This window comes from Lepisosteus oculatus, chromosome 25 (assembly GCF_040954835.1).
Source record: "Lepisosteus oculatus isolate fLepOcu1 chromosome 25, fLepOcu1.hap2, whole genome shotgun sequence".
In the NCBI taxonomy this organism is placed as follows: Eukaryota; Metazoa; Chordata; class Actinopteri; order Semionotiformes; family Lepisosteidae; genus Lepisosteus; species Lepisosteus oculatus.
Window position 1 is genome coordinate 12,065,958 of NC_090720.1, and position 20,780 is coordinate 12,086,737.

The window sequence follows — 20,780 nt, forward strand, 5'->3', positions numbered from 1 at the left end:
AAGCAGGAATATTAAAAAATGCAAACAGTTTCGATATACTGTACATACAGAACTTGTTCTGTCTGCAAATGTGTCTTTGATGTGTTTTCAAGAAAAAACTGATATCTGCATGTGAAAGGGGAGTGTTGAAGGATAATATCCAATCCAAAACGTTTTAAGGTGTTTTTAGTTTTATACTGTATGTATAAATATGAAGCTGAGGACAGGCATTTACAGTCAGAGAGGAAGCACTGAAGAAATCGTTACCTTGATACTCATACAGTACCTGCTGGACCAAGTGTGATTCAAAAGCTGCTTTCTTCAGAGTGTAACCAAGGTAAGTTTCATTTCATAGCTGATGTGTTACAGGTCATCATTACAGTGTTTTACAGTATTTTCTCCAATTTACAATTGTATAACCACCGTAAGTGATGTGATTTGCCTTCAGAATGTTTTACTATACTATATCATAAGAATATCAAGAAAATACCATGGCAATGTTTCTGGGAATCATTACTATCCCACAGTACATTTACTTTAGTAAATGTCTGATACTGCTGTACACCATAATATTCCCAAGGGCAAGCGTTGTACATTACTGTTACCAATCCTATGTATGGTCCTACTGCATCTTGCTTGACTAAATAATAATCACATAACTGTACATGTATCTGTCCTGTTCCTTGTTTCTCTGTGCTTTACTTGCTCTTCTGGTTTGTCTTGTTGTCTGGGGCTATATATTTCCGGGTCTCACTTTCCTCTCGCTCGGTATTGGGATTGGTTGTAGAGAGGCTCGCCTCACCACGTCGCCCCACATCCGCTACCTGAGGTCTTATGTCTCGTTCCGACTTCGCCCGATACCTTGAGCCCGGAGCAAACCCCCTTATTTGCTCTGTTCCTGCCGCTACACATAGGGTCCTCCTTTCTTGCCGGTCTCTCTCCACAGCTATACCCCAGATTCCGTGACAGTTAGAAAATGGATGGGTGGATAATATGCTGTATATTTAATTATTAATTTGCTTTATAAAACTTTAAGCAGTATTCCATCTTTTTCATAAACGTTTTCTGCATCAGAATCTTTAACTTTGTCACTTGCTATGGTTATTTTGGAAACATTCTGGCATGCTCGTTTGAACTACCTAATGTTTATTATCATTATAAAATAATATAAAGTTATAATGTTTTCCATGAACACTTGGTGTCTTATTGCTGTAATGGATAATGAAAAGCTTGTAGCTTCATTGAACCTTTTGTAGAAAATGGAAAAAGTAACACTAGTCAATTAGAGTGACATACTGTACTGTAAGTCATTCTTTGAAAGTCATTCAAATCACTTAAAACCTCTTTTTTGTTTTAAATAAGATATATTTTCTTATTGTTTCAATTAGTATATAAAGTCACTATGTACAATTCTAACAATAAATTGTCTGTTCTCTAATTACTATTAATTTATATTTCATTACGAATAATTCTGTTACTGCATTTAATTAAAAAATGAAAAATGTCAGTTAGTGTTACTGTACAGTATGATTAGTGCAGGAAAGCACTAATGGGTTAATAAACATTTACTTGTTATGATTAAAATAGGATTTGTGCAAAAGCCACATTAAGATAGATTCACTGTGCCACCTGGCAATTCCAGAGAGTAATGTAGTCCTGCAACAGATTATGTGAAAATCTAAAAAATGTTGGATTCTGAACATTGTCTTTTGTGGTTATTAAAATAGATATCTGGAAAAAACATACAGGCAAAGCCATGTTTGATAATCAAGTCACATTATATGGACATACAGTACACAACACATACAGTGCTAATAGGAATTTTACATACAGTTACACAATGTTTCCAAACTAAGACATTTTGTGACCTAATAGCTTGAAATCAAGACACATTTAATTAAAATGTATTTAATGTTCATTTACATATTGTAAGTTACAACCTCCAAGTGCAATGTAAATGCTCAAACAGAAAAGTAATTATAATTGAAAATCTAGAAAAGATTTTTTTATAAGTGGATACACCCCTTGGTAATACTATAGCAGTTGTAAATTAGGAAGGAGTGAACTGTGTATTGTTTATGTATAGTTTCTCACAGTGTACTTGTCTTCACCTCACTGCTGTCTTAAGAACTTATCTATATATGATTAATTTTGCTCATTTCTTCCTACAAATATAGCTTCAATCCACACTAGCATAACAAACAAAAATTAAGAAATTCATTATTAATTGCCTCTGACACAACCCGCTTGATGTATCAGAATAAAAGTCTCAAGGGGAAAATTAACACAGTATGCAGTTGGTAGTTTGACATACTGTATATTTGTGGTACTGTAGATGTAACATGCATTATTAGAATATTAGGAAACTTCTAAGTAGTAAGTACCTACTTGTAAGTTATGTGAAAAATAATGTTATTTTGTGTATGGAATTCTGTTTTGCAGACAGACAGAAAGTTGACCTCATCTTCAGAAAGAGACCATGTCTGACCAGGTTAAGACTTCAGGAGCAGCAGACAATATGTGTGAGTATGTAGAGAACTGACATTGTTTCACAGATAAACTGTATTTGCAAATCTACAGGAGCTGTCTGAAGGGATAAAATGGGCACTCAGGGCACCATCAGCTCCCATGACAGTGAGCTCAAAGGCTGAGACTCCGATATCAATGACTCAGAAATTAATCTTGAAATTGATCTACACGAATTACTCTATAATGTCAAGATTGAAGGTTTCAAAGCTCCAGAATTTTTTAACATGTCATGTAAAAGAAAAAAACTGAAAGAGCTCTACAGCCAGATAATATTTAGATTCTAAACAGTTCACTTAGAATAATAAATACTGTATGTAAAACAATTTCAAGTTTCTCACTGAATTTTTTGATTAATTATTTTCCCACTTTGGGAGGACACCAAATCCTAATAAACCATTACAATCTGTCCTTTTTTCTTATTGCTTTGTTTTCATTAGTTAGATTTTATATTAAATGTATTACTATTATATAATGGTCTTTTAAAGATTAGGATATTTGAAGTTGGTGAAATTGGTTATTTTGTTCACTATTTGATTATATTTTTTTTTTTGGGAAAGGTATGGTGCTGTTTGCCATGGAAAGATCAGGGAGTATCAAGATTGGACTGCCCCCAAATAATTACAATGACAACTTCAGTGAATATTCGAAATATGTGGGAAATCTGCAAGGCATCTCTCACGTCGCCTTCAGCCCTCAAGGAACAATGTTTGCAGTCTGTAATGCACAGCTGTATTCTGGGTCTCCTCCAGCGAATCCAGATGAGAACTGGCTGAAGCAGAAAGCTCGGTGTGTAGGAAGGTCTGGGTGGGATCAAGTTCATTCCCTCTTCTTCCATCCAAACGGCACACTCTATGTTGTCATGAAGAGTGGTGAACTTTACAGGGGTCCCCCTCCTGAGAATGAGTACGTGTCCTGGATGTACAGGGTTGCTACGAAGATAGGAACTGGAGGATGGTGCTTCCCTTCTCTGTTCTTTGACCCTGCGGGTATCCTGTACACTGTGACCACAGAAGGGAATCTGCTTAAAGGAAGCCCTCCGAATGATATGAACTACATCTGGAGTAAAAACAGTGAGATTATTGGAACTGGAGGCTGGACAGAACTTACCCATTTCATGGCCTTCTCTCCTGATGGCAATCTGTGGTGTGTCTCCAAGAATGGAGGGAAGATCTACACTGCCCCACCACCCAGGATTGCCAGTGATAACTGGATTGGAAGAGCACAGAATCTTGGATCTGGCTACAATCAATTCCCAATCCTTGCCCTCACGCAAGATAAAACCATAAGTCAAATTTTAAGTTTGGATTTTTCTGTTAAAGATGCAAAGATTCTTTCAAAAGAGCCTCTGATAGTTGGGCAACATGACTGTGACAACTCTACCGGCTCTGTTCCTTACACTGCAACTTTCCAGTAAGTGCTGCATTCTAAGTTGTATTTTCATTTTTCTGTATATCACAAAATACACAATATTTACAAAAATTACACACAAAATACACTGCCAATAGATCTAAAACTTAAATTGTAGGACTGCTGGTAATCATTTGGCAAATTTAACACAAAGATGTTTAAGGGTAACAAAATTTGAATTTAATGATGTCTGAAAATTTATTTTGAGATATTATTAAATGAAAAATCTACCTTTAGATTCATTTCTACATATATGTTCAACTATAACCTGTCAGTAAATCACTTGACTCTCAATTTGACTTTAAACAATTTTAAAAATGTTATAGAAGTGGTTAAGAAGAATCACCACACTGCAACACAACTGGCAGGTGTGAGCCTGTATGGGAGACCTCCAGAGAAAGCTAAGAATGCTGCAGGAAGAGGTGTTAGTGGGACCAGTGGGGGGTGCCCACCCTGCAGTCTGGGTGGGTCCTAATGCCCCAGTATAGTGACGGGGACATTATAATGTGAGACGGATGAGACATAAAACCGATGCCCTGACTCTCTGTGGTCATTACAAATAACAGGGTGATTCTCAAAAAGTGTAGGGGTGTTACCATGGTGTCCTGGACAAATTTTAGATTGGAATTTAACAATCATGGTCTCCCAGTAATCTCCATCTATGAATTGGCTTCAACTCTCTGTTCTCCTCCCCATTGAGAGCTGCTGTGTGATGAGTGTATTGGTGCACTCTGGCAGAGCTACTCATTGATGGTAGTGGAGGGGAGTCCTTGTTACTTGTAATTATTATCTTCATCATCATCAATGTACTGCAATACATTTGAAAAACTACCAACTTACCTTCCTGTCCACTCTATATATGCTGAATTTAATGATGATGTCATGAGGGTATTTTCGGGCTTGAGGAGAATTAGAATATGTGACAGAAAAGATGAAGGAACACCAGCAGAAGATACAAAAATTACTAACATTGCAAAAGAACAGCCAAAAACTTGCAAAGAAACTACTTCGAAACTGTTGAATCCTGAGTTTGACTCTAGTCCAGTCCTCCTCCGTGAGGATTTTGCATGTTCTTCTCATGGTCAATGGCTTTACTTAGATAGATAGATACTTTATTGATCCCGTGAGGGAAATTGCAGATGCACCATCAGCTGTCTGTGTCTGGGAGGTTCCACACCTGGAGAGTGTCAGCAGGTTTGGGTAGGCTTTAGTCAGCCACAATTTGAGCAAGCAGTAACAACATGAAAAAACCCTGTCTTGCCATCTTCACTATCTCTGAAGTTCATGAAATTCACCCGGCTGGTTTGTCAGGCAAGTACTTGCACAAGTCCTCCTTCTCCCAGTGTGGTGCAGCCAGGTTGATACAGTCTGCAGCTTTGAAACAAGAAGTTCTAAAATAGAATGTGATTTTTTTTTTCAGGTTTTCTGAAACTATTTCCTTGGAAAGCTCTTTCACCCATTCTCATGAATTTACTCTGGCAGTTGGAGCATCAACAACCTTTCAAGCTGGAATCCCATTGTTGGCTGCGAATGAAACCACAGTCTCTATTAATGCCAGTACTACTCACAACTGGAGTTTTACAGAGACAGAAAGGAAAGAGGTACAGTATGTTCCCAGTAGTGGATTAAGCTATTGAAGATGAATGGTGCCTTTAAGCCCCCTGGGCTGTTACTCAAAGAAATTGAGCAAGACATCGCTGTTTTGTATATGTGGAATGGAAGAAGAAAACAGGGCACTTGACTAACATGGTGACTTTGATACTAGAACACTGTTGTTATGCACATTTTAACTACAACTTAACTCCTTAAATTGCCTTGTTTTTTTATTAAGTTCAAGCACATCTGAAAAAGGCTCTACAGATGAAACACTGTCTCTTTTCTTTCCCTTTCAGCGTGGAATAAACCTTTACCTCTTCCTTTGTTTTTTTTATTGCCATAACCAGTGAACTGCTTTAGCTTACTGGTTTTGAATGCTGTATTTGTCCACTGTTTTCTGAAAGCAGAGACCCCAGCCAATGGCTTTTGCTTCTTTCATTGCAGATTGTTAATACATCCAGCTTGAATGCTACAGTGCCCCCTGGGGAGGCTGTGAGATTCAAGGCTGTAGTCCAGAAGGGGATCATTGATGTTCCTTACACAGCGAAGGTGCTCACTGTCTTCGGACACCAGACCACTATCACTGGGACATGGACTGGAGCTTCAGTTTCGAAAGTGGCAATAAAGGAAGAGCCTATTGTTAACTAAAACAGTTTAGTAGTTACATGCATGCAGATACTTTACCTTACAGAGTATATATATATGAAAATGCCAGTAATTTAACATTCAAAGCTATTTAGCTTTTGCTGTTATCTAGTAAAAGGGGTATTTCCTTAAACAGCATAAGTATACTACTTTGCTTAATTTCTCTCTGATCAAGGAATTTGTTTGAATAAATTTCTCTTTTAAACTACAATTTGATATGATAATTAGAACTAATTGTATGCCAAGCCATTTGTGTTGGATTGTTCAGAGCTATTGCATTTAATCATCTTCACTATACGGTACTTGGGTTTTTTCCTTAATTTTTGTAATAATTATAAAATGATGATGCAATAATTTCATTAAATTATGATAATATTAAATTTCATTTCAATAATCATTTTGGTGCCTGGAACATATTTAGTATTTTTGTAATACTAAATAATTTAAAATGAGAAGTGCGTCAATAAAATATTTGAAGGGTGTATGTTTTCTGCTTGTCTCTCTTTTGTCTTGTTGACTACCAGTGTCCAATTCCGGTCCTACAGAGCCTGAGTGCACTTAGCTTTCTGGGTTACCTCTTTCTAAAGATTGGCATTTAATAAACCAAGCCCTGGTTCTTGAAGGCTAAAACGTGAATTCAACTTTTTTAAAGGAGTTTATGATGAAAGCTCAGCTGTCTGTAATTTGTAATTAATCAGGACATCACTTTCTCACTCAACCATCATAGATACTGTACATTATCTCCCTCTGTCCCTTACATTTGTCTTTCGCACCCTCTTCCACCCCATCTCCACCTCTGCAGCTACCCCTTGGTCAGTGTTCTCTCTGCATGGCCTCCCAGAAGGACTCTAGCCTCCTCCTCCTATGTCAGGAGGTTAACCCTGAGCCAAGTGGGCAAAGTTATCTTAACTTTCATTACTCGACCTAATAGTTAAATCTCTGTCACGGGAAATACCGTGAAATGTAGTTAAAGACTCTATGCGAGACGGTATAATCCGGAAGTGACTGGAGTAGGACATCAGGTAGGACACAGCAGGATCAGGGTGGGTGGAAACACAGGGGGTGGTGACGGCAGTGATCTGGTGCAGGGGGGAGTGCAGGCGCACGAGTCCGAAAGGAAGTCAAGTAGGGGAAATCAGGGTGCAGTCCAAGGTCCAGGTGCCGGGATATCCATCCAAGACAGACACAGGGAATAGGGAACGAGGAATACAGATAGTTAAAACATTGACAGGACAAGGCGCTCCGAGCCCCAGGCTCAGAAGGTCAGGACACCGTGGTGAATCCTGTGCTCTCGGGCCACTCCTGTGCCCGGTGGTAGGCAGGCTTCCGGGCATCCGTCTTCCAAAGCTGAGCCCAGAACTATGGAGACGCCGGGCTTCAGTAGGGAAAACAGGATAAGATACAGCTGGGACAAATACAACTGGCAACACATTGGAAAACGTAGGAGCGCCCTGTAGAGGAAGGATGATGGCCATCACAATCTCTTAGAAATCAGGATGCTATGAAATGAATGGGAACCTCCCTTTTCTATAAAATCCATTCACTAACCAGTAGATTGTGTTTGTAACCCAGGGATTCTCTATATAGGAAATCCAAGTTTCCTAAAAGCAGTAGAATGGCAAGTTCTCTTAACAAAGTTCAAAAACTGAACTTGAATCTGGTCATAAAATCTGATTAGAACAAGGAGCTTTAGTCTTCTGTCTTCCTCTCTGTCTTCTCATTCTCTTCTCTTCTCTCTGCTCCTACTTTCCTCTTCTCTCTGTAGCTGCCAGTTTTTCTTTTTCCTCTGTTCCTTCGATGAATTTATGGTTTCCACATTATTAGAAACCACTGAAGAACTTAGATCCTGTCCTCTACAGGGAGATCTACTGTTTTATTGAACAAATGCCTCTGGGGTTTCCTTCTTTGGTACATTGGATCAGGGGCATGGAGAAGGCACAAACTATGCATGCCACTCCTCTAAGCCTGATATAGTGATATGCTTTCTCTCTATGAAAGAGAAGGCAATACTTCACGCTTACTCAGAAGTGCTTCATTTTTAACCACATTGCTTGGTTGTGCACTATAATCTAGATATACTATCTCATGAGAGAGAGGGCAACTCCCTCTCAGTCCTTTGTGAACTGCGTTGCTTAAATTCCTCCCTGCTTTATTTCAGTGCTGCAAATGGGTGGCTTTCATGGTTCAAGGGTATGAATGTTTCCTGGTTGTATATATGGGTAACCTACTACCTATAATAGAAAGCTTTTCTGTGATGCAACCCATTGATCTTTCAATGAATGTATCCCTCTTCTTCCATCCAGGAGGCAGCCTCTAAGATGTGATAAAAAGTGGTGAATTTTACAAGGGTCCCCCTCCTGAGATTTTTAGGCATACAAGCATTGTATCTAATAAGTCACTTTACACTTATTATAATGTAGACCAAGATGGCTGTGTAACATACATTTTGTATTCAGATTCGAGTTTAAAAATTGTTCCTGTAAAATGAGATGGCTTGAAGTTAGTTCCGTACATTTTCACCTTCCAAATCATATCAATTTTGATGCTTTCCTGACTCTTTGCTTTGCCATAGTATTTCATTATAAAGTCCCGGAGTGCATAAAACAGCTTGCAGTTTTATATTTCAGTAAGATATGTAAGAAACAATGTTCATTATACCACCCCACAAATTGCACAATGTCCCATTCTTTTTATTTAGTTAAGTTTTGTTGTGTTATTCCAACATTAGTAAAAGGAGTCTAGCCACTACCTGTAGTGGTTTTTAAAATAGACATTTGGCAAAATACATGCATCATTTTACATGGACATACACAACACATATTGTACACATCATTTCAAACTGCAGATAATTGCTCGCTGTTGTACTGCCCAGTTTATAGAAACTCTATATGCTTATAGAAAGTCTAAACACCGATTCCAACTTAAACATTTTGCGAAATTGCAAACAAGACACATTCAATCAGAATGTATTTCACGTTCATTTCGATATTGTTACACACAACCCCAAGTGAAAGACAAACATTTTGAAAAGTTGTTGCAAATGAAAATCTCGGAAAATGGATTTTATAACTGTACACACCCCTTTAACAGTAACGGGACTTGTAAATTAGGAAGGAATTCACTGTGTACTGTTTCGGTACACTTGCTTGCACTCTAACTGCCTTCACCTCACTGTTGTGTTTTAAGATCTTGCCTACAGTACGTATGACTAATTCTGATCATTTTGTTCTGCATTTAAAGCCTCAACGCTTTTTTACCCCAGTGATCGCCCTGCGTTTGCTGCTTCCTGAACCCGCACTACTTTAACAGTTGCTTCTGACAAAATCCGTCTGTGTGATGTATCAGAATAACGGTGTCAAGGGGAAGATTAATCTGTACTTCAAACTTAGAAAAATGATCTATCTGTGGGTTATATATTTATTGGGTAATATTAAAAAAATATCATTACATACACACGTATTACAAAGCGCCCCTTTAATTTGTTAGCAATGTAATTTGGGACTTCTATTAAACATTTAGTATTTTGTAAATTTGGAAAAACAGTAAAGCTCTCTTTAACAATATACAATATGCATTACAGAATCACAAGCTCAAGGGCGCTACGGACCGCAATCCTGTGTCATAGTCACTGGCTCACCGGGTTTGTGGAGACCTGTGATGTGGAATGAGACTCTCAGTACACAGTCCGCGCACTGACTTGTCCACACGTATATATTTATATACAGCTCACATTCGTAAACTGAGCATTTCAAACTGTGCCATGTAGCAACACTGAAGTCAAGAGGAGTTGATCTTCAGAATTGTAACTGTCCGGGTTTATCTAGAATTATTGTCCCGTGTCTAAAGAGTCAAAACTTAGGCAAACTTAGGCAGATGAAGTAACTCTTCTCTGTTTTCTCATGATATATTTTTGTCCATGGTTGAATTGCAGCCTGAACAGTGTTTTGGCTGCTTTCCGCTGTTTCACACACACACTGTGCTGCCTGCTCACACTGTCCTGTGCCACAGTACAGCACATGTCTGACTCCTGCCTTATCTAGCACTGCTTTACCATCTCCAGCAGTAAAGTATTATAGGCTCATGTTAAAAGCAATAAATGGAGGGTGTTAAATAGATGCATCTATTCCAAAAGCACCACCAAATGAATCAGCTTTGCATAAAGTGTCCCTTGTGATAAACAGTTCCATGGTTATATTTCAGGTCGGATACCAGGATTACTATCAGCACCACCAGAGTTTCTAATTAAGAACCTTATATTACATTCTCACGCAACTTCAGATCATTTTCACATTTCTGAAAACCTTTAGAGAAATGTCCTATAATTTTTCTTGAACCTCTCTCCACTCGCCCTAGTTTTCAGGAGTGAAGAACGCTAATTTGAGCGAATACATAGAGGCTCTCTTCCTCCTCTTGAGGTATCAAACCTCCAGCCTGGGAAAACACTGTATTCAAAGTCTGAAATGCTCTAATTAAAAATGTCTGATGTACCAGTAACTTTGACACAGAACTGCAGGATCAGGGAATACCACCATTGGGCCTGTGAAAGCACTTGTGTGTGTTTTTATGTGCAAATTGTGACTATTCTGTCAAAAGGAGCTTTGCCTGTAGGTTTAATCAGAGTGTCTTAATTTAAAAAAAAATTGTATGAACTGTTTAATATACAGTATGATTCAAATTAAAGCATTACTAACCAATTAAAGGATCAATGTGCAGTACATGGGTGAAATAATGAACATCCTTTTTTACACATCCTAATTTTAGGATTGAGGATAAATTTAATGAATTAAAAAAAAAATACAACTGTTTTTTGGATTACATCCTGGAAATTGTTTTGGCTGCTTTCCCCTGTTTAATACACACTGTGCTGCCTGCTCACACTGTCCTGTGTCACAGTACAGCACATGTCTGACTCCTGCCTTGTCTAGTTTACCATTTCCAGCAGTAACTTATTAGACTCCTGTTATGGTGGGGTGAGGTTGGTATAAAAGCAAAATTACCAGCAAAAACCACTGTAATTTAACTTTTGACTGTAGTGTAATCTGCAAAGGATTCCAACTCTCATGGATTACTGTAATACAGTATGAAAATTAGTACCATTAGCCTAAAATTAGAAAGTGATGCATGAGGTTCTAAGACTATCTATTGGCTTGACAATAGGACCTCACAGGCTGTAACTCAACCACAGGCAAAGTACGACATGAGAGAACACAGAGGTCCCTCCAAACTGACTATGTCTATGTTTTGAATTTTTAGAGACGGGTGAATAATTCTAGATAAACCCAAACAAACAGCCCCAGTTTTGAAGATTAACTCCCCTTGACTTTAATTATGTTGCTACATAGTACTGCACATCTGCTGACAGATGGGGGTACAATGTTAAAAAACATGGAATTCAATTAAATTCAGCTCTGTTTGACATTATACTTACGCGGCTGCATAGTATAGTGAAAAGTGTTTCTCATTAGTCACTCAGGTGCAGTATATAAATAGAACAGAAGACAGGACAATAGACTGTAACACAATAACAGTGTAACTAAATGAAAGTGTAATCAAACTCTGCAAATAAGCAAACAGAGAAAGGAATACAACAGGACAAATACAGTGCAAAAGTCATTCGTGGAACAGTACAAAAATAATATGGTGATTAATAAATATTACATCTAGTACAGTTTTAAGTACAATTTCGGCTTACATTCAGTTGTCGTGTATGTAGTGGTGTTGGAGTACAGTCATTGTGGGTACAGGAAGAAGTTAGGAGAGATCATAGTATGATGGGAGGGAGTGGGGGAGTCACCAGTTTGAAGGCTCTGGGGAAGAAGTTATTTTGGAGTCTAGTTGTGTGTGACTGGAGCGTCTGGATCCTTCTGCCAGATGCGGTGCAGCTGCCATACCAGACTGTGATGCAGCTGGTCAGTATGCTCTCCACCGTACATCTGTAGAAGTTGGTGAGGATCTGTGGATGCAGGCGTATTTTCTTCAGCCTTCTCAGGAAGTACAGCCGCTGTTGTGCCTTCTTGATGAGACTGGAGGTGTTGAGTGCCCATGTGAGGTCCCTAGAGATGTGAACACCTAGGAATTTGAAGTTATTCACCATCTCCACCGCAGACCCTTTGATATAGATGGGGGAGTGGACTTTTCCTTGTCTCCTGAAGTGAAAGATCAGCTCTTTGGCTTTGCTGATGTTGAGACATAGGTTGTTGGTCTGGCACATAGGTGTTTTATCTCCTCCCTGTAGGCAGTCTCATGGTTGTCAGTGATCAGGCCCATGACTGTGGTATCGTCAGCATACTTGATGATGTTGTTTGTGCTGAACTTGGCAGTAGTTGTGGGTGAACAGGGAGTAAAGCAGTGGGCTGAGCACATACTGTAGCCTTCAGTGTTCAGGGTGAGCGTGTTGGAGGTGAGGTTGCCAATCCTGACAGTCTGGGGTCTGCTGGTGAGGAAGTCTAGGATCCTGCTACAGAGGGTAGTATCTAAACCTAGAGTCCTGAGTTTGGTAGAAAGTTTTATGGGTATGATGGTGTTAAATCCTGAGCTAAAGTCAATGAACAGCATTCTTGTATGGGTGTTCCTTTTATCCAGGTGGGTTAGTGTGGTGTGTAAAGCTATAGAGATTGCATCCTCCGTGGAGCGGTTTGTGCGATATGCAAACTGGAGAGGATTAAGTGTTTTTGGAATGCTGGCTTTAATGTGTGGAATAAGCAGATTTTCAAAGCACTTCATTATGATGGGGGTGAGTGCAATAGGACGGTAGTTGTTCAGGCATGTGGGTGCTGATTTTTTAAAGTATGGATTCACTGCTCTGAGAGAGTAGTTTCAGTTTTTCCACAGCCAATTCTGAAACTGATGTTTCTCCAGGTCCTTTCCAGCAGGAATCATGGCTTTAAGAAGTAAAAAGTTTCAAGAGGTTCAACTGGATTACTCTCCAAACGCTTATAGTGCAGTCTGTAAATACATTATTTGGACAGTGACAATTTTAGTTGTACACCAGCACATTGGATTTAAAATGAAACAATGGCAACAAGTTTAAAGTGCAGAATGTCAGCTTAAATTGGAGGGTATTTACATATCTATTGGGTGAACCATATAGGATTCATAGCTCTTTTTATACACATTTCTCCCCATTTCCTGATTGTTTTGGGGGCTTTTTCCTTTCAGTCTTGTCTTCAGTAAGTGACATGCATGCTCAATGGGATTCAGGTTGGATGATTGACTTGGCCAGTCAATAACATTCCACTTTATGGCCTGAAAAACTCCATGGTTGCTTTAGCAGTATGCTTGGGGTCGTTGTCCTGCTGCAATGAGAGCCAGCAGCCATGTCACCCTGCAACTCACAACTGGCAGCCCACTGAAGCTAAGCAGGTGTGATCCTGGTCAGTACCTGGATGGTAGACCTCCTGGGAAAAACTAAGGTTGCTGCTGGAAGAGGTGTTAGTGAGGCCATAGGCCAGCGGTCCATGTGGGTCCTAATGCCCCAGTATAGTGACGGGGACACTATACTGTAAACAAGCGCCGTGTTTCTGATGAGATGTAAAACCGAGGTCTTGACTCTCTGTGGCCATTAAAAATCCCAGGGTGTTTCTTGAAAAGAGAAGGGGTGTAACCCCAGTGTCCTGGCCAGATTTTCCATGCCTCCTAATAATCCTCCTCTATGAATTGGCTACATTACTTTGTTCTCCTCCCCCCCACTGACGGCAGGCGGAGCGACAAGCCAGTTGGAGTACTCTGGGTGGCATTTACTGGCAACGTCAGTTCAAAGATTTGGTTCAAACCACCAAATGGAGACGGGCGTGCCGACAAGCGGACCCTGCTGATGCGGGATTAACGCTAGGATGAGAGAGATTGTCCTGCTGCAATGAGTTTTGAAACATTTGATTGGATCTGAGCAGATTAGCTGCTTCTGAACACTTCAGTATTCATCCTGCTGCTGCCATCTGCAGTCACATTGATAAAGACAAGTGAGCCAGTTCCACTGGCATCCAAATATGCCCAAGCTATGAAACTACCTCCACCATGTTCCACAGATGAGGTGGTATGCTTTGGATCATGAGCAGTTCCATTTTTTCCCCACACTTTTTTCTTTCCATCACTCTGGTACAGGTTAATCTTTGTCTCATCTGTCCATAAAGCTTTGTCCCAGAACACTAAAGGCTTCTTATGTGTTTTTTAAGCAAACCATAAACTTGTCAATCCTACCAGCGGTTTGCATCATGTAGTGAACCCTCTGCCATTATGCTGGTGTATTCTTTTCTTTATGGTAGTCTTAAACACACCTACAGTATACCTTCATCCTGGAGTGTTGCCAACCTGTTCAACAGTCAAAAAGGGGCTTTTCTACACAATTGAAAGTATTCTTCACTCATCCACTACTGTGGTCTTCCAGGTCACTTGCTATTGCTAAGATTATGAGTGCATTTTTGCTTCTATAAATGTACCAAACAGTTAATTGACCCACCTAATGTGTTGGCTATGTCTGATTTTTCAGCCTCCTGATGGCCTACTTTAATGGCAAAAACACTTCTTCGGTCCTCGTGTTTAGAGAGGACAGCAACAGACTCCAGATGCAAATGCCACATCTAGAATCAACTCTAGACCTTTTGTTAGCTCTCTTGTGCATGAACTCATAATGCAACACACAGATGGCCAAGAAACAACTGGGCAGCCAATTGTCTAATTACTTCTGGTCCCCTAAAATGGGAGGACTATGTCTAAAAGGGCTGTGATTCCTATATGGTTCACCCAATAGGGATGTAAATACCCTCCAATTAAAGCTTACATTCTGCACTTTAACCTCAGTCATTTCAAATCCAATGTGCTGGTGTACAGAGCCAAAACAACAATTGTGTCACTGTCCAAATATTTACGGACAGCACTGTATATGGTATTTGTATTCTTAGATCGCACAACAGCAGATAATGATGAACAAATACAACTTCACAACTGCTAGTATTTGCCCATTAATTGAATAATATGCTTCATACAGGTCTTTGCCAGATCTATGGCTACTTTTTGAGGTCAAGGATTTCTTCCTTTATTCCCACTCTGGACACTGAAGCTCCAAGCCATCTTCCAGTAACAACCGTCTCATATCCAAAGATGGTGATCACCTTTGCTTTGTAAGGAACAATCTGAAGTGTGATGATACAGTATGTCTGTTTTTTTTTCTCCTGAGCACCTTGTATGAAAAACAAAATTCTTTATGGCATTCATTTAATTTTATTTTACAAATATATTAAATTTGTTTTTACCTGTATGTTTATATCTGGAAAATGCAAACTGTTTTATTGAGAAATATTTATGTCTTCATAATCTTATAGCTAGATACAGTAGGGGCATCAGGTTATGTAATGAGGTCAATGTTGCCTTAATTTTCCCCCCAAAAAATGGAATTTTACTTGATATCTTTCAAAAAAGTATGAGAGGGGGGTGTTGCCTGTGCCCTAGCTAAACTCCACTCTGGTTTGGTCCAAACGGGATTACTTAAAAAAGGTTCCAACTTAAGCACTTACCCTTTAAAGCGCTTTGAGTTCTTCCAGAATGAAAAGCACTATATGTTATGGCTGCAGCTGGACTCATTATCCAATTTCTCTTACACACCCCTTCCTTCACTATTTCAACAATCAGTTCACCCAGTTACATTGCTTGGTATTAGGATCTCTTCTACCTCCTGAGCTCACCTCGCCCTTTCCTCCTCAGTACCCTTTTCTACCTGGTCTGGACTCCCTCAACGTCGCCTCTTTGGTTTTAATTTTGGATTTCTCACTTTTGCCTCACCCCTATCAGATTTGTTTGCCTCTCTTCTTGCCTCCTACCTGGTCTTGACCCTGCCTGGGATAACTGACCACTCTCCCTCCTCGCCTGACTTGGATACTTCAGCTACCTCGCCTGGAGACCCGAACAGGGTTCGTAAATTACATCGTTCTTAAAGAATACTCAACCTGCTACATGAATCCCGCGGATCAGGACGATCCTTTTTCCATTCTCTTACACTATATAAATGTAAGGAATTATGATTGTAATTGAGGGCATTAGTAGTTTAGGTCAGTAGAGACACTGGAGACAGCAGAATAGAGTTGATCAGATGTATCACAGTGCTGGGAGACCACCCTCTTCCTGTATGTTGTGTAAAGAGAGTTGTCAGCAAAACAGGGAATTACAGGTCTTTACAAGGACATGCGCACAGGGGTGTGTGCAGTGTTATTCATTTATTTAAGACTGGAAGGTTTTTCGCAAATTATACGTTTTTCTGCATAGTAAAATATAAAAAAATTGGTTCATGTAAAAGAAATTTACATATCATCACACTTCAGATTGAGCAACTTTGCCTGAGGGCCTGGGATGTGCTTAAAATAAGCTGCATAAAACAGAGAAGATCAGTCAGCAGCACAGTTCTGAGAAACCGATGGCCTTTAAGATTGCCGCTCCTATGTGATGGCCCCGAGGCAGGACCACAGGGGAGCAGTGCTTCTCTACAGGAAGTACTGTACTTGTCTTTGAGAGACAACAGCTGTCAAGCTTGAGCGCTGGTGGCTATCTTCCAACACAAAGTTTCAAAGCAGCTTTTCAGAACACAAGGTGAGCGAAACTCCTAATCTGACACCATCGTAAAATAGCATTTACAACTTCTGTGGGTTAATCAGAAACTGAATGTTTGCTTAAAGGAAAAGACACCTCTCAGGATGACCTGGTGGAATAATTGAAAGAAGTGTTGGAGTGTGTGTCTACTTATTAGCTTAGCAATCAAACATCCACTACCAACTCTCTCCATCACACAGGTCCACACCAACAGATCAGCCTTTAAACCATCGATCTCCTGTCTAAGGAAGGCTGGTGGTTCCACTGCTGACAAGATGAGGAAGACCAAGCTGTGTAGGAGACTAAGTATGTGTAATGTTCTGCTGCTTCAGGTAGTGTAAGCCATAGCCCATTTTCAAAAATAAACCAAGAGCAGGCAGGAATCAGGGAGCAAAGTGTGTGCAGCCAGCAGGGGACAGCACGTGAAATTCGGCCCATAGGCTGAATCCAAAGTAGATGATTTTCAAAGCCGGAATGCCACTAAAGAGCAGCACAAAGGCTCAGCAGATTTCATCATATTATACAGTATGCTATACATAAACTCCAATTTACTGTAACTGTTCTTTCCTTTTAAAGTCTTCAGTCTGGGAATCAAGTTTTTGAATTAATTTTTAACTTTAAAAAAGATGTGTCTAAGTCATAAATGTTCTAATTTTGCAACATGGAACACAACAAGAATGAACTACAAGAAAGAGCTCTATAGAGAAATGCAAACAGCAGAAGGGATCGACTGCCGAGACAGAGAGCCGTGGAGAACAGTTGGTGCCTGAGACCACCTTTGCTGAGGGGATTATGGAAGAAGGGGCTCGTGTAGTCCCCAGCTGGGACTCAGTTAAGGACCTGATAGGCCTGATCTCGGACTTCATGCAACCAACCGGCAGTCCCTTTAAGAAGGTATAGACCACATCCAATCAGATACCCACTCACCATACCTGTCCACCACCACACCTCCAAACCCCAGCATACTTTAGGGCTGTCTGCAGTGACCCCAGCGCTCAGTATTGGGTTTAAATTCCTGTTGAGCTCTACTCATTCCTTATGTTTTGTCTTGGATTAGGCTTTCCTGGTTTTCGGGAACTCGTTCCTTTTACACTGCGGTTTAAGGACTTCACTTCTGGCTTATTGCTCTCATCTACTGTATCGGCTACCTGGGCTTTTGGGTTTCTGCTCTCTTTTCGACCACAATGTCTGCACTACACTTCTGGCTTTGTGTTTCTCGCCATCTGGAAATTTTCTCACCGATCTAACTCTGCTCAGGATCCAATACTCTACTCTAGCGGTTCTTCTCTTGAGAAGCCACAGCCTGCGAAATTGAACTCTGCTGTGGCAGTGGCATCACTTTATGTAACAAGCTCCATGTCGCCTTAATTAAAAAAAAAATGGAATTATACTTTATATCTTTCCAAAAAGTATGAGAGGGGGGTGTTGCCTGTGCCCTAGCTAAATTCCTGTCTGGTTTGGTCCAAACGGGCTTTCTTAAAAAAGGTTCCGACTTAAGCACTTACCCTTCAAAGCACTTTGAGTTTTTCTAGAATGAAAAGCACTATATGATACGGCTGCAGCTGGTCTCAATCAAGCCCTCATTATCCAATTTCCCTTACACACCCCTTCCTTCACTTTTTCAACAATCAGTTCACCCAGTTACATTGCTTGGTAGTAGGATCTCTTCCACCTCCTGAGCTCACCTCGCCCTTTCCTCCTCAGTACCTTTTTCTACCTGCTCTGGACTCCCTCAACGTCGCCTCTTTGGTTTTGATTTTGGATTTCTCACTCTTGCCTCGCCCCTATCGGATTTGTTTGCCTCTCCTCTTGCCTCCTACCTGGTCTTGACCCTGCCTGGAATAACTGACCACTCTCCCTCCTCCCCTGATTTGGATACCTCAGCTACCTCACCTGGAGACCCGCACAGGGTTCGTAAATTACATCGTTCTTACAGAATACCAAACCCGCAACGTGAATCCCACGGATCAGGACAATACTTTCCCGATTCTCTTACACTATATTAATGTAAGGAATTATGATTGTAATGAGGGCATTAGTAGTTTAGGTCAGTATAGACACTGGAGAGACCAGAATAGAGTTGCTCAGATTTATCACAGTGCTGGGAGACAACCCTCTCCCTGTATGTTGTGTAAAGAGTGTTGTCTTTACAAGGAGACGCGCACAGGGGTGTGTGCAGTGTTATTCATTTAGTTAAGACTAGAAGGCTTTTCGCAAATTATACGTTGTTCTGCATAGTAAAATATAAAAAATTGGTTTATGTAAAAGAAATTCAGTGAGGTTTATGTGACTTGAAATGGTGTTCTTCAGTGAAAATAAACTAAAAAAACAGGCTCCCTCCCCAAGCCCCCCCTTACTCCTCCATGACCTCTGTTTCTGTCCGGAACATTCCAAGTGCCATTGTTTAGCAACCAAGATATCTGTCACTTGGAGCCTCAGAAACCTTCATATTTGTTTTTTTTATTGTTAAATATTTCATATTGATTTATTTATAAGATATTAAAAAATCAATCTGAAATTCTTCTTCATACCTTGTCCAGAATTAATTTAAGTACAGCAGCATCACATGTGTAGAACATCTATTTCCCAACCTCTAGGGGTACACAGGGAAGTGTATACTACCTGGGAAAATCCAAATGTCTTTATCATGAGGAAAAATAGACTGATAATCTAGTATACTGCATCACATTCATTGGTTGATCCATACTCCATGATCCACGAAGGAGTGTGTAAGTTACTCATTTTTGCTGCCACCTGATCTGTTTTATGTAGTAATTTACCTTTTAAAGACCAATCCAGCCCCCTGGAAAAAGTTACAGTACTCAATCTTAGTTACTCAGATAATTCAGGTTTTCTTCTGAGTACCTTGTTTAAAAAAGATTGCTTACCTAAAAAAATACAGTGCCTAACAAATGCAATCAGACCATTCTTGTTGTGTCCCATATTGCAAATTTAGAAAATCTATGACTTAGACACATCTTTTTTTTAAACTTTAAAATTAATTCAAAAACTTGATGCCCAGACTGAAGACTTTAAAAAGAAAGATTTGTTACAGTAAATGGGAGTTTATGTATAGCATACTGTATATTATGATTAAATGACGTCAAGAATTTATTATGAATTACTGACAGATGATTCTTATTGAACTTGGTTTTTGACAACTGTCTCAAACATCTGCTATAAACTCCATTTCACTAGGAATAATAATAATAATAATAATAATAATAATAATAATAATAATTGCTTACACTTATATAGCGCTTTTCTGGACACTCCACTCAAAGCACTTTACAGGTAATGGGGACTTCCCTCCACCACCACCAATGTGCAGCATCCACCTGGATGAATAACACAAACAACCACGAACTAAGCTTATTGAAGAATAAACCTATTACTTGTTCCTTTGCAGCCTACACATGCTGATGCAGTTACCCTCCTGAATTATTATCTTCTAGATGTCTTTTTGCTTTCTTTTGCTTTTCTTGTAACGCACTTTGAGAAGATACTCAGACTGTCTCTGATGCTTTTATCTCCCCTCTTGTAAGCTTACGTCCTGCAATTGTTGTTTTATTTGGTTGAGCAGTTTGAAATGTTTTTGAGTTGTGTGGAGCTCTCTGTTGCAGTTTGTGGATAAGTTTCCGTTAATGTGACTTTCTGTTTTTTTCTGATTGCTTTCGGGGAGAGCGTGATGGGAAAAGAGGGACAGTTGGTCAGTTGTTTTATCTCTCCACTCTGATTGAGATTCCCAAACTAGCCTCTGAATTACTCCATCTCCCTGGCTCCAGATCAACTCGCTGTGTACTTTATGGCCTTTCAGCTGTAATATTTGCAATCTGTGACCTCCAACAGCAAGACCATAGACGCTGTACCTAGTGTTGAAGTTGACAAGGTCATGGCATGCCTCTTTGATTCACTTCCTTTTCCCATTTACTATTATCAGCCCCATTGGGATTGCCATTCAAAAATATTCTGGAGAAAAGATCTTGATAATTGATATACTGGCCCCCATCCCCCATATGTCCTCTGTACCAAGCACCAACAGCCTCATT

At 39.9% G+C, this 20,780-nt stretch overlaps 1 protein-coding gene across 1 annotated transcript; it reads left to right on the forward strand.

Annotated features, from left to right (window-relative positions):
- Positions 1-206: 206 nt before the first annotated feature.
- LOC138225080 (uncharacterized) lies at positions 207-6,638 on the forward strand. The gene is made up of 5 exons (XM_069183922.1): positions 207-316; positions 2,422-2,501; positions 3,066-3,918; positions 5,336-5,516; positions 5,956-6,638. The coding sequence occupies exons 2-5, from the start codon at positions 2,459-2,461 to the stop codon at positions 6,157-6,159; spliced, it is 1,281 nt and encodes a 426-aa protein (XP_069040023.1). The 5' UTR covers positions 207-316; positions 2,422-2,458; the 3' UTR covers positions 6,160-6,638.
- The last annotated feature ends 14,142 nt before the right edge of the window (positions 6,639-20,780 follow it).

Excerpts from the sequence above, each read along its gene's own strand:
- LOC138225080 (XM_069183922.1), top strand. The coding sequence starts at position 2,459 with ATGTCTGACCAGGTTAAGACTTCAGGAGCAGCAGACAATATGT. Across the intron at positions 2,502-3,065 it reads AGGAGCAGCAGACAATATGT|GTATGGTGCTGTTTGCCATG; the intron begins GTGAGTATGTAG and ends TTTTTGGGAAAG. Across the intron at positions 3,919-5,335 it reads CCTTACACTGCAACTTTCCA|GTTTTCTGAAACTATTTCCT; the intron begins GTAAGTGCTGCA and ends TTTTTTTTTCAG.